Below are 24,510 nucleotides of genomic sequence, written 5' to 3'. Positions count from 1 at the left end.
AGTGACACAGTTCAGAGTACGAATGTGTATAATATGCCTGAGCTAGTATGAAGGACAACAAATATCAGAATGCGATAATTAGTATAAGGCATCAAGATAGAGGTGGGACTAACAGGCTTCTGCACTTCATGTATACTAATGCCAGGAGTATTAGGAACAAGAACGAAGAATTTTTGGCCTTGGTTGGCTCTTCCTGGACACAGGTTATTGGCATCATTAGTGAGACATGGCTGACAGAAGATGATGTAGCTAGTGGGATAGAATACAAAGGGCATAGTGTGTTTAGGAGGGACAGAGCGAAAAGAATGGGGGGGGAGTGTTATTGATGATAGCTGATGAACTGCAGCCAAGGAGAATTGAAGTTGAACTGCAGGATAGTGAAGAGAGCACATTTGAGGCTATTTGGTGTGAGATTGAGACTAGTGGAACAAAATATACAGTTGGGTGCTGCTATAGACCAGGTGATGGAATAGATGGTGGAGATAGTATGCATAGACAAATAGACACGATGAGTGGAAGGAGGGTAATTGTTATGGGGGATTTCAACTATGGTAACATTGATTGGAAGGAGGAGAGGACACATGAGAGGAAGGAATTGGATTTTATGCTGTTATTAAGGGATAACTACCTGAGACAGCATTAATGGAATATACTAGGGATTTGAGAGTGCTTGACCTAGTAATTGCATCTCAGAATTTGACTGTAATGAATATGACCACGTTGCCACCAATTGGTGAGAGTGATCATAAGGTCTTAACATGGAAGGTGACTAAATGTGTTGAATTTTCAATTAAGAAAGGGTACATGTGGAATTACCGGGCTGGTAAGTATAACAAGCTTAGGAGATTGCTTGGTTCAGTACCATGGCATGCAAAATGTAAAACTGCAAGGGCTTGAGGTTGGTAGTGCATGGGAAGCAGTAAAGGATCATTTGAAGGAGGTAATGGCTGACTGTATACCTAGAGTCCAGATAGTAAATCAAGTAGGGGTTAAATGGATGAATAACACCATTAAGCTTAAGCTGCAAAAAAAATTAACAACCGTGGAGGTAATTTAAAGAGAAAGGTGACCTGTAGGCCCATGAACAGTATAAAGCACAGGCCAGAAGGGTAACGAGCGTGGTAAGAAAAGCAAAAGCAGATCATGAAAGGAAATTAGCCACACAAGCTAAAGAGAATCCCAAACAATTTTTTCGATATGCTGCAAGTAAAAAAAAAAAAGTATAGGTCAGAATGATTTTAAGGAATGCCGTTGGTAGGGAGGTAACTGAATCAGTTGATATAGTGGAATTATTGAGTGAGCACTTTGCAAGAGTATATCATCCAGGTGGTGATATTGCAGGAATGAAGGAACCAATAGCTTATATGGGAATTGAGGTGAATAGTATATTAGAAAACCTTGATGTGAATACATCTGTGGGATTGGATGGTATACCAGCACAGGTCTTATGTGAAGCAGCTAAAGAATTGTCAGTGCCCTTGACCATTTTGTTTAATTTGAGTCTCGGGTCTGGGTTAGTCCCGAGGGGGTGGAAAGAGAGTAAAATAGTTCCACTGCATAAAGGAGGTTCCAAGACTGCTGTTTCAAATTACCGACGGATCAGCATATCAGGAATCATTGTCAACGTTTTGGAGAAAGTAGTCAAGAGAAAAATACAGGGATGGATAGATGAAAATGGGATACTGTATGGGGTACAGCATGGTTTTGTGAAGGATAGATCATGCCTCAGAAACTTGCTCACGTTTTATAATAAAGTGATGGCTGAACTGGATAAGGGTAATGGGTTTACAGTGATACTGCTGGACCTTGCTAAGGCCTTTGACAGGATACCATGTGGAATTCGAATCAGTAAACTGCAGCATATGGGGATGGATATTGGGTTAGTGAGATGGATAGGAGGGTGGTTGATGGAGAGATATCAGAGAGTAGTTTATTCGAGAGTAGAGTCCAAAAGACGACCTGTGACTAGTGGTGTGCTGCAGGGTTCTGTTCTTGGACCACTACTATTTAATTTGTTCATTAATGATAAAGGAAAGGATCTGAGAGGAACTGTTCATTTGTTTGCTGATGATGCAAAGTTGGGTAGAGCAATAGCGAATGCACATGATGTCAAAATTTTGGCATGATTTGGATAGATTGGAGGACTGGGCTAAGGAGAATGGATGTCAATTTAATGTAGCAAAGTCTAAGGTTAGGCATTTTGGGGTGAAAAGATTAGCAGCAGTATACCACATTGGTGGAACTGTACTCCAGGAGATTGACGAGGCCAGGGATTTGGGAGTGTTGGTGGATAGCAAGTTGAAGTTTAGGGGGCAAATTGCAAAAGTGGCTAAAACAGCTCATCAAATCACTTGGTTACTGAAGAATACTTTGACAAGCAGAGATAAGCAAGTTATTGTTCCTCTGTATCGAGCCTTGATAAGACCCCATCTTGACTAATGTGCCCAGATCTGGGAGACAGGGTTTCTTCTTGATGGGGAGGAGGTGGAGAGAATCCACCACGTCACCAAGATAATAGCTGGTCTATGGAATGAACCTTATGAGAACAGGTTGAAGATTTGTGGGTTGCAGGAATTGGTTAATAGGCGGAAAAGGGGTGTATGATTGAGACATTCAAATTACTGAAGGGTTTCTATAAGATTAATTCAGAAGATATTTTTCAGAACAGGACTGGTATGAGAGGACTAGGGGGCCATCCACGGAAACTGGGCAAGAGTGTAGTTAGCAAGGGTGTTAGAACTAGGTTTTTTACTTGGAGAGTGGTGAATGATTGGAATAAGCTGAAAGAGTCTATTGTGGGTGCCATGACTGTGAATGAGTTCAAGGCAAAGCATGATAGATAATGTGTGGATGTTGAATAGTTATTCTTGACATGATGTTTAGGGCCTCCCTTGATGAGTCTAAGGACTCCTTGGAGTTGCCCGTAATGATGATGATAATAATAATAATAATAATAATAATACTAGCAAAGCAGGTTTCTGACATAAATTGCCTGGACATCTAGATCATACCTCCTTTATCCATCCTCATCCATCCATCCTTTTGGATGAATGAATGTAAACTCCTTTTGGAAGTTTTTCTTTGGGCACTGTTTTTCTTTTAAAAATTAAAAAAGGTAGTAATTTTGTTCAATCTACACAGCACAAACAAAACAACAGCACAGTGTGTTTTTCATGACCAGAACTAACAATATTTGTTTACCTTTGGAGTCAAGTCTTCTTCTTCGAGGGCACATCAAATTTGTATCATTTATGATGAATCTGTGAATCAATTATTTTATTTTAGAATTTGTCTAGCATTTATTGTGATATTTTCGTTTATGCATGCATGCATAAATCATTTCTCTTCATAAATCGAAAGCCTTCTAAAATCGATAATATTTCTTTCTGCTGTCAATAATTTTGCCCGTTGAATAATCATTTTTGTAGATATGCAACAACCTTATCTTCTTTGATATATTATGCAGTTTTTTAATTCATTTTCAATTTCTGGCCATTTTGCAGATTTTCTGTAGAGATTATGTTTTTCAGAATTTGCGTCTATTAATTGCTGCTCATTTCTTCCAAGTTCTTACCATTTTTTCAGTAGGTGGAGACCTGAAGTACTGCTCTGCTGCCTTATTGCCATTTTTTTTTGCATACTCAATCACACTATGCTTAAACGCAATCATATAGCTATTTCTGTGCTTTGTAGAATTCCATGGGTTAAAAAAAATTTAAATATAGTAATGTATTGATTACTAGTTTGAATGTGCGACTGTTAACAACTGTGCAACTATTCAAACCGAATCATGCATTACCAACATGTGATGATGCACATAACTGCGCATACATAAAAAAACACATCAGTTTATAAAGCATCCTAATTTTCAGATAAATTTTAGGTACAAAAAACCAAGTCTTATAAGGCAAAAAATACAGCAGTAGTCTTTATTGTGAAATTTCCTTAAATATCATTATGATTAACCAATGTATAAACCTTCCTGCCATAAATCAGAAGTTATTTGCAGCAAAAAAAATTGTAAACGAGAATGAGTAATCAATATTTACTTTCTCTTCCTCACGTGGTAAACAAACATTCATACTTCCCGTGAGCATGTAAAGTGTTCAAGGAAAAAGACCCAGAGAATGACCAAGATCTAGGTGAATTTATGAGTTAGTAGTGCCCAAGAAGACTGAAATTTAAGTTCAGACTATACTGGAATACTGATAACTTCAATATTTTGTCTCATTTTAAGGGGAGTAAATATTTTATATCATTTCTGTCCAAGAAAGTCAGTAACTATAGTACACGTTACCACGAGAGGTTTTCTATTACATAACAGAAAGCTGATTGTTGTTTTTATCTGGATTTACAGATGAAACAATTCAGGATGAGTCCAGTATATTTTGTGTTAAATGTTTGTTGTAATGGCTAGTTGTCTGTTTTGCAGAATGAAAAACCTCAGTTTCTGAGATGAAAAGTCTCCCACCTTCATATAACATTGGCTAACTCATCTTCAGTTGAAAAGCCCTTATGGGGCTTTCAACAAGGTTCTTCAACATCCTAGACAGGATTCAAGTTTGGGTCTTTCCAACCAAAGGGCTATGTCAATACTAACCAAGCTATGGAAGCTTTATGACAAAACATGGAACTTTCTCGAGCCACGTCAGATCCACAATAAGCACAGTGGCTTCATACTTATCAAACTTTCATAAACCATTCTTCTTTGAGGACATTTGCCAGCTAGGTCCTGTGATCTGATCAGTTACTGCTCGAAAGGTATCTCAATATGATAAACAATTTTGTTGTGCCACAGTTACAGCAATGCCAGTGCATGGATTCAGTCATTTTCTTGCAGGATGAAGCCACTGCACACATCGGTCAATCCATATAGGAGATTCTTTGAGAACATTTCACAGAAGCCAGAGTAATCAGCCATCCTTTTCCCACTGCATGGCTGCCTCGTTCACCTAATCTGACTCCCTATGACTTCTGGCTCTGGGGATTTCTCAAAACATGGGTTTTATCAGGATCATCCTGATAACTTGTCAGCACTGAAAGACAGCATAATGCAGCATGTGCACGACATCAATCCCAACCAGCTGTGTTCTGTTGTTGAACACGCTGTGCAAAGGATGTAGTCTGTGGCATACCGGGAAGGACAGCACACTGAGCTGCACAGCCTGTGAGTGCATAGTTGAAGTTAATAAACGTGTTACTTATGTTTATGCCACTTTTTGCCTTCTTACACACACACACAGCAAAATTACATCTACATTCAGTATATCACACAGCACCTTTGGTGGTTGATTTTGGAATTTTTTTTTCCCCCTCAGATATTGCTTTCGCATGATGCACTATGTATTCCACAAAGTTTTGCGCCATTTGGATCACTGGGTGGCACTCCACAAGACATTAAACAAGGATACTTTAATTTTGATCACTCTGTATATAAATGATAATACATTTTCCAACTGGAGTGGGGGGAGGGAATAATATATCTACAATGAGAACTACAATAATGCAGTCCTCACTTTACACTAAAAAGTTCTTTAAAGTTATGAAATATTTCTATTGTACAGTCAAATCTACCATATCCATTCACCAATTTCCACTACAAATCTAGATCATCATTGTAATACTGAGTTGCTATTAGTAATTCCATTTTGTTCAACAGGTTCAAAGAACAGGACATTTTATATTTTGAGAAACTTTTTTTTTCTTTTACCTTCAAGCTATTCACCATACTTCAATTTTTTTCTTATACCTTGACTTGCAGAGAGGCATTTCACACCACAACTCACAGTTCATTTCTTCTCCTATAGTGCAATATGTGCATACAACAACTTTCTACATAGTCAGGCATAAGAATGCCAAGTGAGATGACCAATGTAATTTCTATACTCATTTTCTTGCCTGGATCACTATTTTCAGTTGTTTTAATTCAAACATCTGAAATGAATGTATATCGCTGTGGAAACATTTATTTCCCATTGAACGGTAGTCAAATTATTCAACCCCCCTATCTAAGCCTTAGTTCTCCAATGTGATAGAAGAAGCATCAATGGATTTCAATTTCACTGGTATCTTCTTTTATTCAACCTATTCCTAAAAAGGGTCAGTAATTCTTTATGAACAAGCTGTTCTTGCTTAAATTATTTTTAAAGTTAACAGTTAGCTTTAATAAGCTGGAAACTTAACAACTAATAATCATCAATATGAATGTCACATATCATTGAACAAATGCTATGGAAGAGTCTGCACACACTCAAGGATTCTGCTCTTGATTACAGTCGATTTTCTGGGAATCCATTTATTCATTCACTTGAGCTATTTATTCTATACATAGTAATTCATCAATTATCTGATTGTGCCAAGAAATTATTTGCTAGTCAATATTGTTAACTGTAGGTGTAATTACACGGTACTGTATCAGAAGTCAGCCAACACACTGAATTAGTCAAGAGTTGGTTATTTAAATATTCAAGTCATTATGTATACATACAATCTTGATATATCATATCAGATACACCAATTAACGATAACGCATCTTTGTGTTGAGCCTCCGTAGCTCAGTCAGTATAGACAAAGCCCTTTGGTCAGAAAAACCTGGGTTCAATTCCCGTCAATGACGTGAGGAACCTTTACCCTGGTCTCTTTCAACTAAAGGGGAGTTAGCTAGTCTCATTTGGAGGCAAGGGTTTTTTTTTTTTTTTTTTTTTTCATCCATAAACTCAGATTTTTCATTCCACAGAACATGCAAACTGGCCTGTGAACACACACACACACATCTACAGACATAGGACACACCTGGAAGCATAGGGCTAAAAAATCTTTTAGCTACTTAGGTGGCACCTTGTGAATATGTCAGTTATTGTTTAATTAGCCGTTGTACTTGTACTGATGATGCTTGTGATACTCAGATGAAAATTCTACTAATAAAGAATATTTTTCATGAGTTAATTCCATTATAATTGTAAGTAATGTCTACTCACGGTATTTCCTTACTGAAACTGATATGTTTTTCATAGTGTGAATATATTTAGATTAAATTACGTTTATCCAATAAATATATTTTAGAATTAAATCAATGTGTTCATTTAGTTTAATATTAACCTTACATGCACATACGGTAAACACAACATATGTAATAGACAATCTATCATCATGCGTATCAAGGATTTAGGCCTAGCATGGCCTGTTCTGGCCTTAGAAGTCATTGTTGAATCGTTTAAGAGGACGTCCTGGTTTTCTTTTTCCTAATGGCTTGTACTTTATTTTGTTGTTTTGGTAATCTTTCTGTTATCATTCTTTGAACATGTTCCATCCATTTATGTTTATATTTTTTAATTTTTTCTATTAGTGGTTCTTGGTTTAATTCTTTCATAATTTCTTCATTTCTTTTGTGATCAAATAGGGTATACGTTGCAGTTTTTCTCATAAACTTCATTTCTGCTGTTATTAATCTTTGTCTTTTTGTTTTATTGTCCAGATTTCACTTCCATACATTAAGAAACTGGTAGGGATAATCTTTTAGTCTGGTTTGTTTTTGAACTAGGTTTGGTTTAAATATAGTTAATTACACCTGTTATTTTTAAATATTTTGCAATTTTTACGTTTATATCTTTTTCATTTTCATATGTGATCATACATCCTGTTCTAAGATCTTGTTATCTATTACTATTTTAGTTCTTGCTGGATCTTGTTTTTTAAAGGCCATAGTTTTTGATTTTTCTTTTGATATTATCATACCATAATCTTTGGCTATCTCATTTAGATCTGAAATAGCTTTCTGTAAGTTATCTTCAGAATTTGTAATTATTATTTGGTCATCGGCAAAAAGGAGAGTGTTTAAGTTCACTGTAGGAGAAAGTTTAATTCCTTGATGTAAATTTTTATTCCATTTAAGTAGATATTAAAAAGAGTTGCTGAGAGAGGACATCCCTGTTGGACCCCTTGGTTTATCTCTCTCGTATATGATAGCTCGTGATTTAATCTTATTTGTATTTGATTATTTTCATATACACTTGTGATAGCTTTTAGGATATTATTTGGTATTTGTCTTTCTTTTAATATGTTAAATAATATGTTTCTTTTAACTTTGTCAAATGCTTTTTCAAAGTCAATAAATGTAATATGTGTTTCTAAATTGTATTCTCTTCTTTTCTCTATTATCTATTATAGACAATCTATTATTTTTAAAAAAAATTAATTGTGCTTTTCTCACAATATTATACACAGAAATTAAAATTGGCACAGTAATTAAATACTGTAGTACATCTATGCATCTTATTCTTCCAACACCTCTACCTCTTAAGTAGGTGCAAAATTGTAATACAAAACTGTAATATTGTCCTAAGCTTATATCACAGCTTACATCATGTATGAGCACAGTGTAATTATATACTTGAACATTTTACATAATGAAAATACTTTTTAATACTGTTATTTATAAAATACAAAATATTTTTTTATAAAAGTCTAGATCATGTGATTGAATGCATTGTGTAAAGTGAGTGGCTTGACAGTAAGTGCTGCCTATTTTCTTGTTTTCATGAATTTTATTATGCCTTGCTATTAAAATTGCTGTTTATGGATAATTTATATAAATCAACCTTTCTTATGGACAATGAATGAAAGAAAACACAAACTTAGTTGTGATGAACTGTGTTTTGGCAAGCATTTTAAACCCACATTAAAGGAAAACATATTTCTAATTATGTGCAATGCATAGTGACAATTACAGAACAGATTACTTTGCTTTGTTATCGTAACATTTAGTTTTTTTAAAAGTTCACCTATAACAATATTTGTGTAAAGAAGACTGGGTAAGTAAAATTTCATATCATCCTACAGGGGGCATCACGCAAGGACATTAGATGTCAATTACAATTTAAATGGTTTCCACAATTACTTAGTTTAACATGGTGCAGTTGTCACAGTTATCATTGTGCTCTGATGATGATAGGTAGAAAACCAGCAAAATATTAGTGAGTTTAACCAGGCATTAGTCAGGTGGGTTGTCACAGACCCCAAAGATTTTAAATAGACTATAACTTTTTAACAATGCATGGCAGTGTGTCATGCCTCAGTATAGCTTCCCCTCCCATAACCCGCTTGATGCCATAGATGACAGGCTGTTGCGTGCAAGCAAATTTAGTGTGCTGGGGTCCACCAGAACCCACCTAACAAAAGTGTGACTATATTTACCTCTGAAATTTAAGTTGTTTTCATGTATATTCTACTAAAATATTATCGTTGCTGCTATCTCTTCTATATTTTTACGTACCAACTATAAGCAAATACATTTTCATAAATATTTAGAGGGTATTTTGAGAATAATATCTTTTTTTTTACCAGATGAGTTACGAGCAGGTAAAACAGAGGTTACGTCAACTTATAGATGACACTTTGACAGACGAGGAGCCATTTAGCAGAGATGATGATAGTGAAATTGATTAAGAATTAGTCAGTAACCACAAGTTTGATACAGAACAAGACTGTGAGGAAGAATTCACAGAGGGAGCCTTTTAATTGGCAAACTTTGACAGACGAGGAGCCATTTAGCGGAGATGATGATGAAATTGATTTAGAATTAGTCAGTAACCACAAGTTTGATACAGAACAAGATTGTGAGGAAGAATCCACAGAGGGAGCCTTTTACTTGGCAAAGGATAAATTATTGGGGTGGGTCTGTGGGACCCACCATACCACTTTTGTTACATTTTCCCACCTCACCAGCGCCAGGTTAATAAATGAATACACACACAGGACGTCACATGGGGATTGCAATTAATTGAGACACATCAAAAGTAGCATACATAATTTGGCCTAATTAAGTGGCTGCACTAATTATATAGCCAAACTAAAGGTTCAGACAAGTTTTCCATTTATTGGGTAGCAAAATTACACTTATAGATAAATAATTGGCTTTAATTAAAGTAAAATATTTGCCATAAGAATAATTTCATTTATATATGTTAATACATATTTGAACATACATAAAGTCATAACATTCTTGAAAATCATCGAGTGTATCTTTTGATTGTAAATCAAAATCAAATGGCAGGCACCTAGTACAGCATGAAATAGTCATGTCATAATCCAGCAATAAATTTTTTTTAGCATAGTGGGTAATCAGTCATTGAAACTAGAGAGTGTCATTCTCGTAACTTTCTTGTTCTAATATCCTCTGATGTCCTGCTGCAATTTTATTCATAATATCATCCTCCAAATCTTCATTTTCATTTTGGTATTTAAGGTTATCATCAATAAATACAAATTCTTCATAGTTTCATGTGGTTCATATCTAATGACATGTCATTTTCACGGATATACCGTATCTGGCATATCCGTAATTGAATACTTAAAACCACAGTGAGCAATGTTGCTTATTCCTTGCCAATACTGGCCATAAACTGTACTGCATGTAAAAGATTACCTACTAATTAAGGTGTCAATAATCAATAAGTTTTCTTGATTTTTGTTGTAATTCTGTACAAACTCATAAAGCCAATTCATAAAAAATTCATATGTTATCCATGATGCTTGTTGGCATAGTACTAAACTGGTGAACTCTCCGTTCTAATTCCTTTAAAGCACTAAGGCCTGGCATTTTCCCATTAACGACTTTAGTTACCAGTTCTTGAGTTGTTGACAAATTTGAACAGCATAACATTGTTACACAATCAATTACTTTCTTTGGTCCAAACAGTGTGGCATGTCTATAACACAGGAAACTATCTGGTGTGACACTATAAAACAGCTCTGTTTCACCAGCATTGTAAGCATCACTAGCACTAAATTTTAAAGCAAGATTATGAATTTTTCTAACACTCCATGGGATAGAAGTTACTGGCTGGTCCAATTAAATAGCAGTGTTCCAAATAAATATTCTCATTTTGTTTTTCCAGACTTATCCCAATAAACAGCTGCCCTGATTAACTGGTGAACCAATTAACCAGAATCTGCTGTATGTATATACACAGCGTGCCTGTTAAGTAATGAGATTGATTTTTTACAGGACAGCCTAAGAATAAAAGTAACAAATGTGTTTATAGTTTTGACTGCTCATGAGTGTTGTAATCACAGGTGCAACTTTTGAGTCAGGTGATGCAGCAGTTGAAGTGGCAACTGTTGAAGTGTGTGTGTGTGTGTGTGCGTGTGCGTGTGTGTGTGGAGTATGTCAGAAATTGTGTTATGGAGCAAAGAGCTATGAAAAAATTTTATTGTAAATTAGCAAAAACAGATACAGAAATGTAACAAGACCTAAAAAACGTTTATGGCAATGACTATCTGAGCCATGAACAGGTGTTCTGCTTGTTTTCGAACGTTTAAAGAGGGGAGGGAGTCCCTGGTGGATGAACCATGCTGTGGACAGCCAGTTTCTGATGGGCAAATTAAAATGTGGCAAAAGCTAAGGAAATTATTGTTGCACATTACAAGCAAGCAAATAACCAATAGGCTACTTGCTGTACAGCTTGCTTTCAGTAAGGAAACAGCCAGATTAATCTTAGAAAGAGATTTGCACAAGAGGAAGATTTGTTCAAGGTTTGTGCTGCAAACGTTGACACATGATGCACTGCCTGTGAAGCAGTTTCTGGCTTCAAAGTTGACCTATGTGACTGAACATTCCCCCTCACCCCATTTGCCAAATTCGGCTCCTGCAGACTTTTTCTTCTTCCCAAAGGTGAAGTTTGCCTTGAAAGGGGAATGCTTCAGCAACACTGAGTGCATCCATCCAATGTGGTGTGACACTCGGAGACTGAAGAAGGCTCCCTTCAGTTACTTTCGTGTTCAGGACTTCCACCATACCCTCGAACCTCTGTATGACAGATGAAAACGTTGTGTGAAGTTGGAGGGAGATTATTTTGAATCTGTGTAATTGACAATTCCAAATATAGTTCTTTGTTTTAATATAATAATTGTCATCTCATTACTTAATGGGCACACTGTGCGTGTGTAATAAAACTCAACTAACCTATATAGGAGGTAAATATAATTATTAACTATGAAACTAGCTGGATCCAAGGCCTTTTAAATAAAAACTATATTTTTGAGATCTCTCATTATCTTTAAAGGAGACAATCATTCTGCACTGACTCAGATTATTGGTTTACTTTATGTAATTTTTCACAAATTCTTACAAAATAAATAAAATAAATGTTCATTAGAGAGTTCTTTATCAGGCCTTTTTGCAAAATATGAAACTGCATTTCTCTCTTTGGCTTTCCTGATATGTAGTATCCTTCATTAAATATACATATCTTGTTCCATTCTGTGTCACTGAGTATAAATGTTGTCTTACCTGGGGTAGTTTAATTATAAGAACTACAATCACAAATTATCAGAGAAAAGTTTCCTTTAATGTTTGTAAACAAAATGTATGAAGAAAGTAGATCTCCTATTCATTAATGCCACTTCACAGTTTCAGATTGTCTAATTCCCTCACTTATATTTCTGAGAAAATAATTTTATCTATATCACCTTGAAAAAGTAAGAAAGAACTTTTTATTTTAGTATTGCTTTGAAGGTTGGAATGGAACATCTATTAAAGGTCTCTTTCTGCTCAAGTTTATTTGTTTACAGTATCAATCCATTAGTGATAAGATTTATTAAAATTTCTTTTAAGAGTTGCCTGTTAACATCTTCTGATTGTTCAAGTTTTACAGAAACGTCCAAAACAAAATTCTCTGGTTTTTGTTCTCAAACTATGCTACCTCCAGTTTTACTTGATTACCTGGGTACTGACATTCTCTCTGTCTAGGAGTGTGTGTGTGTGTGTGTGTGTTTTGCGTGTCCAGCCCACGAATTTCCTCAGTGTTCATGTGCACTCATTCTACAAGCATCAAGTGGGAAGTTATTAATGGCCACCACACTGCCGTTAACAAAAAGAGAATATATTTTTGACCAACAACAGATATCACTGTACACTTAACAAGTTGAGAATTAGAGCAGATTACCATTGAAATTATTACAATTATCAGATATCTGGTAAGAACATTTAATGTAAAACACTAATTTTTCTTTAAACATAAATATCAATTTCTGATTATGTACATAGGAATCTCAGTGTTCATGTGTGGTTACGAAACCAAAAAATAAAAAAGAATTCTAGCACACAAAGTAATTTATTTAGATTATTTAGTGATTATTTTTACAATATCATTGTATCAAAAACCCTATCCAGTTGATAACCAATCTAATCCACAGTTTCGTTAATAACTGTACCCTCAATTCCTCTTTCTCATTTGGCCAATCTTGTTTTCCACAAAGTAACAAAGTTCCATAATATCTACTTCTATAAGCATAATTCTAATCTTCAAACCATTCTATAATGGAATTCTGATAAACACTTAGCTTTAAAGCTGAAAAACTCAAAAAATTTATCAAAAAAATTGCTGTCTAAAAAATTAGTACAGAAGAAAGCAATTAGGATAATTAATAACCCACTTCCCATCAATTCACTCCAGACTCTCACTCCCGGAGAAGGAAGTCCGAGAGCAGTCGCGAAGGATGATGTCCATAGGTAGCTAAGTGGTCAGACAGAGATTCAGCATGAGCATAGGCCTCGGCACAGCAGTATAATCAGCATAGACCGAGATGATATGCGGAACCACGTGGACTGATCCCTACCAGCTTTGCCTACATCGAAGGAAGTGAATCGTGAATGTATTCGTTAGTCAATCTTTTCTGAAAGCAGTAAACCAGAGGAAGAAACATCGAGCCATAAGAATATAACAGATGATCGAAAGAGAAAGCCAGAGTGATCCTAATGCCCCGGTAATGCAAGAACTTTTTAAATCCTTTGTATATACAGGAATGTTAGATTGTAACAAAGATAGGAACTGATAAGTTATTGGACTTTCGAAGTGTAATAAGACTTTAGCATCTGATCCACATATAGAATGTTATAGCTCTGTATATGAGGACTTGCAAAGTGTTGTGATTGAATATATAGTTTTATTAGTCAGATAGTTCCTGAGACCAAGTTTTGGTAAATGATTACCTAAGAATGTTAAGTAATTAGTTTAGTTAAGTAATTATCAGTAATTGTACCATAATTTTTAATCAATAAATCCTTTCTTGTCAACCTAATAACTTGCCTGATCTCTGTTCTCAATGCACCGCTCATAAAGTAGAACCTGTGCGAATCAAATATTTTGGGGATAGCCACGACTGCAGTAAAATTGAGACACATAAGTTTGGGTGGAATTTGGAATAGTAATTGTATGAATATTGAATATTGTGCCATTCTGAGTGTTTTCTCCCAGACAACGAAACTTCTCTAGTCTAATAATTTTGGATGGCGCAGCGTTAATAAATAAATTTTTCCAAAATTAGAAACGGGGTTAATACCAAAATTATAACAAAGGGATTGGCTATAGCCTAAAGCAGTGTCTTTGTTAACAGTGCGGTGCACCATCATTCAATACGTTTATAGCAGCCAGCAGATAGAGATATAATAAGATTTGTATGAGTAAGGAATTAATGAGACTTGAGAGAATTAAGAGAGACAAATGAGTAAGTAAGGTAGAAAGGTAAACGTATATATCAAATTATTCTACATTGGCACAGCCGGTAGAATAATTAAAGATTTAACTGGAGATTTAGTAAGATCTGATAAAAATAAATATAAGAGAAATTTGAAATTAACAAAATCAACATAACTTTACAATGGTAATCAGAAATGACATCAGTAATTTCTCTAATTTAAAACAATGCAGCAAATATTCAATGCTTCACAGTTCAGCTCCAAACTTTCAGCACAAGCTTTACTTCTGTAAGGTTTGTGCTATAATAAGACTGGAAGGTCATCAAATCCAATTGTAGGATATTATCATAATATCTGATATACCAGAAAAAGGTACATACCAGAAAATGATTACAATAATGATGATGAATTAATATCTTATAAAGATGTACATTTGAACATAATAATTTTGCCAATTTACTATTTTTTAAACCTCCTTCCAAACTAATATAATATAATAATTAGTTATTAAAGGGATAAAAATCCTATGTTGTTATATAGCCAGTAAGTGAAACTCAAGATCGAGAACTACGATCTATGAGTTTCAATGCCGAAAAACGATCGGCGAAGGCAATTCAAAGCAAAGGTGGAGCAAGCTCACTCACTATTCTTGATATTCTCTCATAATGTAAAACACAGCTCATAGGAGATGCAATACTGTCATTACATTATGGGGAGAGGTCACTACCCAGACTGGTTTCAACCTTTTTTGAGGTCTCATCAGTGAGTAGGTAGACCTGGTAGACCAGTAAGTGAGTTTCACTTACTGGCTATATAACAACATAGGATTTTTATCCCTTTAATATCTATTAAGTTGTCAGAAAACTAGCCATTTGGCTTTTCATTTTAATTACATAATATTTAGTTATTTGGTTTCTTTTACAACATATGCAATTCTGGCCCATAAATAAGAAAATGAGCTGAATTGAGAAAAAATTTCCAATATTAACAAATATACTTCTTGTTTTGCATATGTTATATACTAAAAAAAAGGAACGCTTATTAGTAGATTAGTACTTAAGGAGAAACCCAGCTCTAGAAACTACCATTTTCAAGATGGTTCAGGATCAAAATGAAAAAGGAGTTGTTCTCTCAGAAGATGATAAAATCAACTACTGGCAATTACTAAATGATAGAAATTATTACTGTTCATTTATAAAGATAATATAATAGCTCTTTGCATTCTTATCATTTAATTATAGTTTCATGTGTCATTATGAAAGGGTAGCACTCCCTGAGGTTATTTCAAATTGCCTTGTAACATAGTGCTTGCCTTGCAGAAGAGAGGTGCAGTTGCTGTAAGTATACTAACTGATATTAGATAGTTTCTATTTTATTTATTAGTATTATTTATTTAAACTATTTATTATTTATTTAAATATATATTTAAACAACAGCAATTAGATATATTTTTATTTTTTAATTAATTTATTTATTTTGCTTAGTCCAATCACTAGAACAGTTATATCTGTTTATTTTATTTTGGTTTTCCCTAGTGTGTATAATCTACCAACTGTTAAAAACTATTTTGTGTTGTTTGCATTTAAACTGAAAATTGACTGTAGAATTCAGTCAGAAATATTTATATTGTCTTTTAAGTATCATTTAATAATTTGTTTTTACTACTCTAGTTATGTGCCATATTATCTGATAAAGGTTCCTTTGAAAGTCTGAATATCAATTCCTAAGCTGCAGCAAAGCTAACACAAGCTAACATACACAAAACTTCTGGATAATAATTCTGAAATAAATAGAAATCTGATACTTATTCTAATGAAAGAAATTACCTTGTTCACCATATGATCCATAATTATAATTATAATACTGTCCACTAGAAGAATAATCCGTTCCCTACAAGTGAAGAAAATAAGGATGATAATGATTTATAAATATCACTAATGACTAGCATAGTAAAAAGCAGATGATGTATTTTAAGCTACTGATCTATTTTAATTCCCAAAGATATTAAATCTGATTACATGCCAAAAAGGGTAAGTAATGTTTTTTAATATACTAGCATTTGGACACTGAAGAAAGAAGTACTTCACATAACTCAGTATAAGGGAAATGATATACTGACTGAACTGAAAGACTTCAAATGTTAACTAGATTTTAGTATCTAAAACCCAATTATAGTTTCACTGTCAACTATTTTAACCTATTTTTTCAAATTTAGATACATTACAAAAAAAAAAAAAATGGGGGGGGGGGGAGGGTATTCAACCTGTGGCAAAAAAAGAAGGGAAAGGACCATGCAAGAAACAACAAAACAACAAAAAGAAAAAACACAACTTTGGTAACTGACTTTACATATATGGATATACAAATGATGCATTAAGAAAAAAATCATTTTGCATAATATAAACTTTTCATTATTTCCCGTATGTTGCAGTTACAAACTGCAACATATGGGAAATAATGAAAAGTGTCCCTTTTTCCAACTTCTTATCCTATACACAACTGTTGTTTTGAATTGGAAAAAAAGTTTTGATATTAAATTCATATATTTAAAAATTTATATGACATTCTTAATGAGGGAAGAAAATGGGAAATACACAAATAAATGAAGGATTTAAAAAATTAAAAATAAACTATGCTTTTTCATATTAAATAAGAACCACAACACATATGGCATAGAATTATCCATTATGTTTTAGGTCACAGATAACTTAAATTTTCATTGAAGTTATATTTTGTGAGGGGGGGGGGAATAAAATAAACAAAAAAAAAAAAAAATTGAAGGATGCACAAAGGTCTATTTAGCAGATAATATGGATAACAGATATAATATTAAAATACTATTATACATAGATATTTCTATTATATAAAAATAACTGAAAAAATCTGATATCATTATATGACAAAGAAAATTCAACAACAACAAAAACCTTTCCAAGTGTCCTGAGAACCAAAACCAGACAATGCATATATATATATATATATATATATATATGTTAAAGATACCAAGTAATTTTAAACCTGGTTTTACTCCATTTCCCAAGTAAGCAAACAGACTAAAAGTCAAGTTTGCACCTGCAATTGATGCAAGTCTAACTGATCCCACAGGTAGTGCAGGACCAGGGCAACTCGTGGCAAAGGTGGAACAAGCTCCGATCACTAATCTTAATATTTACCCTTAATGCCAAAACACATCTCCAAGAAGGGGATGTATGATGTTTTGTATTAAAGGCAAGGGGCCACTACCCAGACCGGTTTCGACCTTTATTGAGGTCTCGTCAGTGGGAGCTAGGCTAGAATTAGAAATACCACGATTTCTTGGTATTAAAATTTCTTGGTACTAAATCTTGGTATTTCTAATTCTAGCCTAGCTCCCACTGACGAGACCTCAATAAAGGTCGAAACCGGTCTGGGTAGTGGCCCCTTGCCTTTAATACAAAACATCATACATCCCCTTCTTGGAGATGTGTTTTGGCATTAAGGGTAAATATTAAGATTAGTGATCGGAGCTTGTTCCACCTTTGCCACGAGTTGCCCTGGTCCTGCACTACCTGTGGGATCAGTTAGACTTGCATCAATTGCAGGTGCAAACTTGACTTTTAGTCTGTTTGCTTACTTGGGAAATGGAGTAAAACCAGGTTTAAAATTACTTGGTATCTTTAACATATTTATACCCAAGGTAAAAATACTTTCTACATATAAGAAAAAAGCAGAGTAAATTTATCCACATTATTTGCCCAAATGCATAGCACATTACTGAATTTGAAAAGTTTTTAAAGGAACAGATAAATTGCAAATTAGATGTTCCATCCAGAATTAAGTTCCAGTGAACTATAAAATTACCAGTTGTCCACTATAATTTTTTTTAGAGTAAATCTAAAATAGCTAATAATCAATCATTCATTTACCATACATGAATACAACTGTGAAGAATGCTAATTTCACATTTCATTTGATAAAGAGAATAAATAAGGTGAAGAAATTATACTCAAGTGAGATTGAAAAATAAGTATCAAATAGATAGAAAAAATAATTTTTATATTTTTATTAATATATTTTCTTTGAATACACACCTGATATTGCTGATATGTCTGCTGATTTGTCTGGTCAGTAGCCTATAAATAAATAGGACCTTTTCGATTACAATCATATTTAAATATAATAAATGGTAATCAATGTGAAACCAATCCACATGGACAAGGCTTCGCGAAATATTTTGCAAGATTTTCCACCATCTTCAGATTGCAACAATTGAAAAATAATAATTTTACAGATTTTGAGAGAGATAAAGAATAATATTATCAGTCTTCTAATTTTATGTGTTGAATTGATACATGGATTCGATGTTCCTATTGCTCCAAGTACAACCCAATACTAAACACATTGAATTTGACTTAACATTTATCAGTAGAAACCATAAGATTATTTGCACATTTGCACACTATCAAAATGTTTCACCAGTTATTACTGCTTCATCAAGATATAAATTACTGATATTAAAAGAATTAATTGCACAAAAAAGAGCAATAACAAATGAGTATGCTAATAAAGCTGAATTTAATTTTTTAGTTCTATTTTGAGGAGTGAGAGGAAACAGTATAAGCATGCATTTCTCAGCTGCAAATTTCAAAATCCCCCCCCCGGTTAAAATTATCAGTAATTTATTTCTGTATCTACAGTCTTACAGTATATATTTGATGGTTATTATTCTATAAAATGGCAGGTTTTAGCACTAGAGCCATATGCAGCTCTAGTGCTAAAACATGGCAGTCATTTCGTGAGTCAACTTGCATGCTTATGCACACACACACACAAATGATGATTCTCTTTGATATTTTTACACGTTATTATATGTATTGTTGTGTCAAAATTATAAATCAAACGAAGGTAAAATGCCAAACACAGTGCCTACTTTTGAGCCGAAAGTAGGTGCTGTAAAAAATATGTGAATGTTTCATATGAAATGGGCCTAGTGAAATAATTTTTGTTTACACATATTAAAACCACAAAATATAATTTGTAGTTCTAGTATTTTTAACTTAACCTGCAAAATGAGTCATGTTTTAATACTGAAGCTGCTGGTTATGGGGTTTGAAACTCATCTCTATCAAAATGTGTGATTTCTATCATGTTTTGTCATATGACTAACTACTAAATTACCTAAGACAAGATCAAGAAAGAGGAAAAATCACTGATGAAAACACCAAGTTTAAATTATTTTTTCTTGCTGTATGCACTCAAATATGTATATTTTAAAAATAAGATGTCATGAAGTTATTTTTAGTAATAAAATGTAATTTGTAGTTTTATTTGCAATTTCACCGTTCCTTTTTTTATTGCTGCATTACGATTATGGCTTTCTTAATTAAGGCCAATGCTTTAAAAATTAATGCACTGCATTAAATTATAATATATGAGCACTGTAATAAGCATATTCCTTCAGGTTTTTTTTTTTTTTTTTTCATAACTGGAATATTACAATTTGTCAGATATTCCAAGCTTTTCAGAACAATTTTTGAAAAAAATACGTTTTGAAATAAAGGAGCAGATTCAAGGCATCTGTATCTGTGTGTTTATGATTGTTTGTGAAAACAGATTCTTCTTTTATAACTGGAAGAAAACTGGGATCACAGTTAATTCATCACAATAAGCATGCATGCATGATTCGTATAAACATGCTACCAATACATGTAACGAAGTAATTTTGGCATAATTAATCTATTCTTCAAAAATAACCAATAGCATACACCAAGGTAAAAGAGAAGCTACAAGTCTGATAATGGAGAAAGGAAAAATAAAGATAACTTTATAAACATAAAATTTTAATAATAAACAAACCTGAAGGTTAACTACAATGACTTTTTTAAAACAAAATTAAATGGTAAATCAAAACGCAATCATACCAATCTATAAATGCTAATAACAATGGCAGACTTATGCACGTGGTACTGTAATTCATCATCGATTTCATCTGCCTTGCATCTGTGGAACAGTCTTCTCCATAACGTATTCCACAAAGACTACAAGTGTAGTATTTGTGAAATTTTAGCCTTTTCAAAAAAGAATATCAGAATACTTTTGCTCTTGATGCAAGTCCACAGATGGCATTTATTTGGTATAGGTCTTGCAATCTCGTGTTTAGGAGTGAGAGAAAAAAAAGGAGTTAAAATGAGAGAAGAAACTTCACTGAATTCCTGACATGCACCTTCGGGGGGGGGATACAGGATATTACAATAATACTACATGTTTTAAAAAGATATGTCATTACTAACTTCTTAACAATTTATCTCCAAATGAATCTTATCTGTCAAGAATCCAACATTATTAGATCTTATATTTCTATTCTTCTAAGGCACTTTTTACTGAATCAATCCAACTTAGTCTTCCTCTGATTCTTTTCCCTACCATCCTGGCAAAGAACACTTATTTAGCTAACTTTTCTTCTTCCATTCTGTTTATGTGACTGTACCACCTGAGATTAGCTCTGCTAATCTCAGGTGGCACAGTCAATGTCCAGTTCTTTCCGAACATCTTCATTTTTTAATACGATACTGTCATTAATGTCACTTGTTCTTTGCCCTAATCCTTCTCAGAACTTTAATATCTGTGGTCTCATCTTTGATCAAGTGTTTTATTTCTAACCCAGCTTGTAGATCGATGAGTTAAACTTGTTTAAATACTATCTTCCATCAACTAGTTTTGCGTTTTGACTAAGAATAAACTTGTCAATATTAAATCCAGAACCTGCAGATGATGCTTTTTAGGAAATATATATTATATTTTTCATACTGTTCTCAGATTATTAGTATGTAAGCACACACACACACACCACAGGTTTTTCAGGTAAATATTTAGTTATATTCTAGAATAAAACCATTACTGGCCTATTACAAAATTTGTCAAACAGCAAGGATAAATTCACAAGTGAAAGGTTGATCAACTTATATAGAACACCAGTAAGTTGGTAAGCAGAAAGCTAGAAGGAAAAGAATAAACTTGTTAACAGTGGATTCAAAGATATGCAGAATGAACTCTTTAAGAAATCAATAATTAAAAACAAATGTTCTTCAGTTAAATTTTTGGTATTGAGACCACATGCTTCTTAACATATAACTCAACAAGTCTCATAAGTTGTGGACTTACATCAGGAATACCAAACCTAATATAAAAAGACTAGAAAAAAATTAATTACACAGAGCAGAATGTTATCAGAACTTCGCAATTAGTACATACAAACATGTGACCAGAAAACCATTGTATTAATGCTTTATATGCATTGGAACAATGCTAGATGTTGCTGTCATGTTCTATAACATGACATGTGTCATATGCCAAGTCTGCAATGCTATTACTGGCACACTTGTAGGATATTATACACTTACATGCAACAAAGCCTTATCTGTTTCCAATAGAAAGAAATATAATTTAATTTAAAAAATTTAACTAGCTTCAGTAAGAAAAATATGAAAAACATCTAGATCATTCAAAAATCATAATTCATCTCTCTCCTGAAGTCTTATCTTGCAATGAAAAGAACCTTTTAGTGAAAGGTTTTAATTTTGCCTCATCTCCAGAATACATCACAACATTGCTTTGTGATTACAAAGTTAGTTTTTTTTTTTTTTTCCTCCCTTCCAATGTATAAGATCTTGAGGTTCTTATACCCAAGATGATCCAGGAGATTTAATAGCTATTAAAGAATTATGGCAAAATAAAGACATCATGATAGTTAAAGCAGACAAAGGAAATGTGACAGTGGTGATGAACACAGAAGAATACATACAAAAAATGAACACTACAGAAGATTCGACACCTACACAGCCTTAAAATGGGATCTAACATGGCACATGCATAATAAGACTAATGGCATAATCAAAAAGTTACATAAATGGCCAGAAAATTTTTTTTTAAATCTTTAACATCACACTATCCTTTAGTCCCCAGAATTTATGGATCACCAAAAAATCCACAACCCAGATAGTCCGTTGTATCCCATTGTAGATGGAAGAGATTCCTTGATCTCAAGCTTAGCAAAGTATCTGTCAAAACTTGGTAGGCTCCATACACAGAAAGAAAGGCAGCATCATATGTGAAGAATAGCTTTAGCTTACATTTTATTGACAGGGTAAAGAACTTAAACATAGATAAGGATCTATGTTTAAGTTCTTTAAACTCACATCCTAACCAGTTTAGATGCGAGTCTGTTCAGCAATATCCCTAGGGATAACACAGTGGATCTTCAAAAAGATTTTCCACTAGACAACTATACATCACTGCATGGAATGCAATTTCTTCACATTTCAGGATAAATAACTGATAGAGCTGGTGATATAGGAAAACCCATGGCAAGTCCTTCCATTTGAGGGACTTGGCATGGTTCTTCTCTTTATCACCAGCCTTAGAAAATAAATCTCTTTATGGAGAATTTCAAAAAGAAAGCTAATGAAAATTATCACCAAAAAAATTGGCTGTATTATATTTATGACATTTTTGTTGTTTGGTCAAGAACAAAGAAACAATTAACTCAATTTAAAGATCATCTGAACAGCTTGTATCCAAACATAAAATTACCATTCCATGATATTCTTCTTGAAGTAAAAAAAGAAGAAAGTTTCATCTTTTCAGTATACAGAAAACTTACTGCGAATGGAAAATTTTTACATGCTGATTCACACTACCATTCATTACAAAAGATAGGTATGATTAAAATATTATAAGATAGTCTACAACATTTTTAGTACAGGGTGTTCGGGATAAATTTGACATATTTATAATTAATTATATTTTTCCGTAAGTTACATGTATTAACACACACTTCTCTTCATTTAAAAGTTTGGACCCTTCTTCATTCATATACAAGATGTCAGAAAGGATGGAATAGCTGGAACCCACCTGAATCATGGAAGAGAATAACTTGTATCATGATGATTCGTGCCTGCCATCAAAATAAGGATATTACGACTGCTGCCCAATGCTCCCTGAATACAGTAAAAACAATCAGGCATGAACTAGAGACTTGCAATAGTGACTACGAGGATGTAGCAAGAAGAAAGATCCCTAGCAGACGATCTGATTGCGTTCGTACAGCAGAATTCCTCGCAAATCTGCAGGAACAGGTGTTGAAGAACCCTGGCATTGGAATTCGGGCTTTGTTCGTGGAGTTGCTAACTGTAGTCAAGCCCTGGATAACAAGGGTAGCCAATGGTAGGCCGTATGTATGGCAGCAGGATTCGGCCCCTTGCCACACCTCTGGGAAAAGTCAAAAATGGTTGTCTGAAAATTTCTACGACTTCACCAGTCCAAATGTTTGGCCTCCAAACTCCCCAGACCTTAACCCCATGGATTATTTTGTATGGGGCGCAGTTGAAAAAGACACCAATCGCACTTCCAGTAATACAAAAGCCCAGTTAATGGATAAAATTAAAACAGTTTTTGCGGCCCTTCCCAGGGAGACTGTAGCATCAGCTTGTTCGAGGTTCCGAAGCAGAATTGAAGCTGTGATCGATGCTAATGGTGGTTATTTTGAGTAAATCTTGTTGATAGTATTGTAATTAACTCTGCCTGTAATGTTTTTTTGTCAATTCATTAAATTTAATAGATACAAAGAAGATTTTCTTTTTCCTTACGAAACTGTCAAATTTATCCCGAACACCCTGTATGTCAAAAAAAAATGGAGTGAAGAACTTGCTGAGACAGTCTCACACTGAATGGGTAAAAACTGAAGACAATTAACAAAATTCTTAATACACCTCAAACAGCTCCTTTACATAAACAAGATTTCAAGAATGCAATCACGTTACCATATATCAAGAATGGTAGAATTGCAACACTGCTTTGTGATTACAAAGTTAGTTTTTCTTCCCCCCCACACACACACAATGTATAAGATCTTGAGATGTTTACACATCCTCGAAAACCTCCACATTCTCCCATGAAAAACCCAGGAATTTATGAAAATCACCGCTTTTGTGGCATTTGCTATGCAGGGAGGGTGGGAGATTTGTATATCTGAACACGTAAAAGACATTGAAAAATGA

At 33.9% G+C, this 24,510-nt stretch overlaps 1 protein-coding gene across 3 annotated transcripts in view; it reads right to left on the bottom strand.

Moving 5' to 3' along the window:
• The window catches only part of LOC150101823 (RNA-binding protein 5-like), a 455,027-nt gene that overhangs the window by 209,389 nt on the left and 221,128 nt on the right, over positions 1-24,510 (bottom strand). For all 3 annotated transcript variants that reach the window (XR_016549043.1, XM_090400660.1, XM_090400661.1), the window contains exons 13-14: positions 18,547-18,588; positions 16,303-16,366 (exon numbers count right to left, since the gene is read on the bottom strand). Coding sequence is in view for 2 of the 3 variants with exons in the window: in XM_090400660.1 (XP_090256786.1) it covers positions 16,303-16,366; positions 18,547-18,588 (106 nt within the window). In the remaining variant the exon portion in view is untranslated. The remainder of the gene's footprint in view (positions 1-16,302; positions 16,367-18,546; positions 18,589-24,510) is intronic.

This window comes from Typopeltis vanoorti, chromosome 11 (assembly GCF_054136105.1).
Source record: "Typopeltis vanoorti isolate ZY-2024b chromosome 11, IOZ_Tvanoo_1.0, whole genome shotgun sequence".
In the NCBI taxonomy this organism is placed as follows: domain Eukaryota; kingdom Metazoa; phylum Arthropoda; class Arachnida; order Uropygi; family Thelyphonidae; genus Typopeltis; species Typopeltis vanoorti.
The sequence above is the reverse complement of the archived record's forward strand: the minus strand, read 5'-3'. Positions and strand labels throughout refer to the sequence as shown.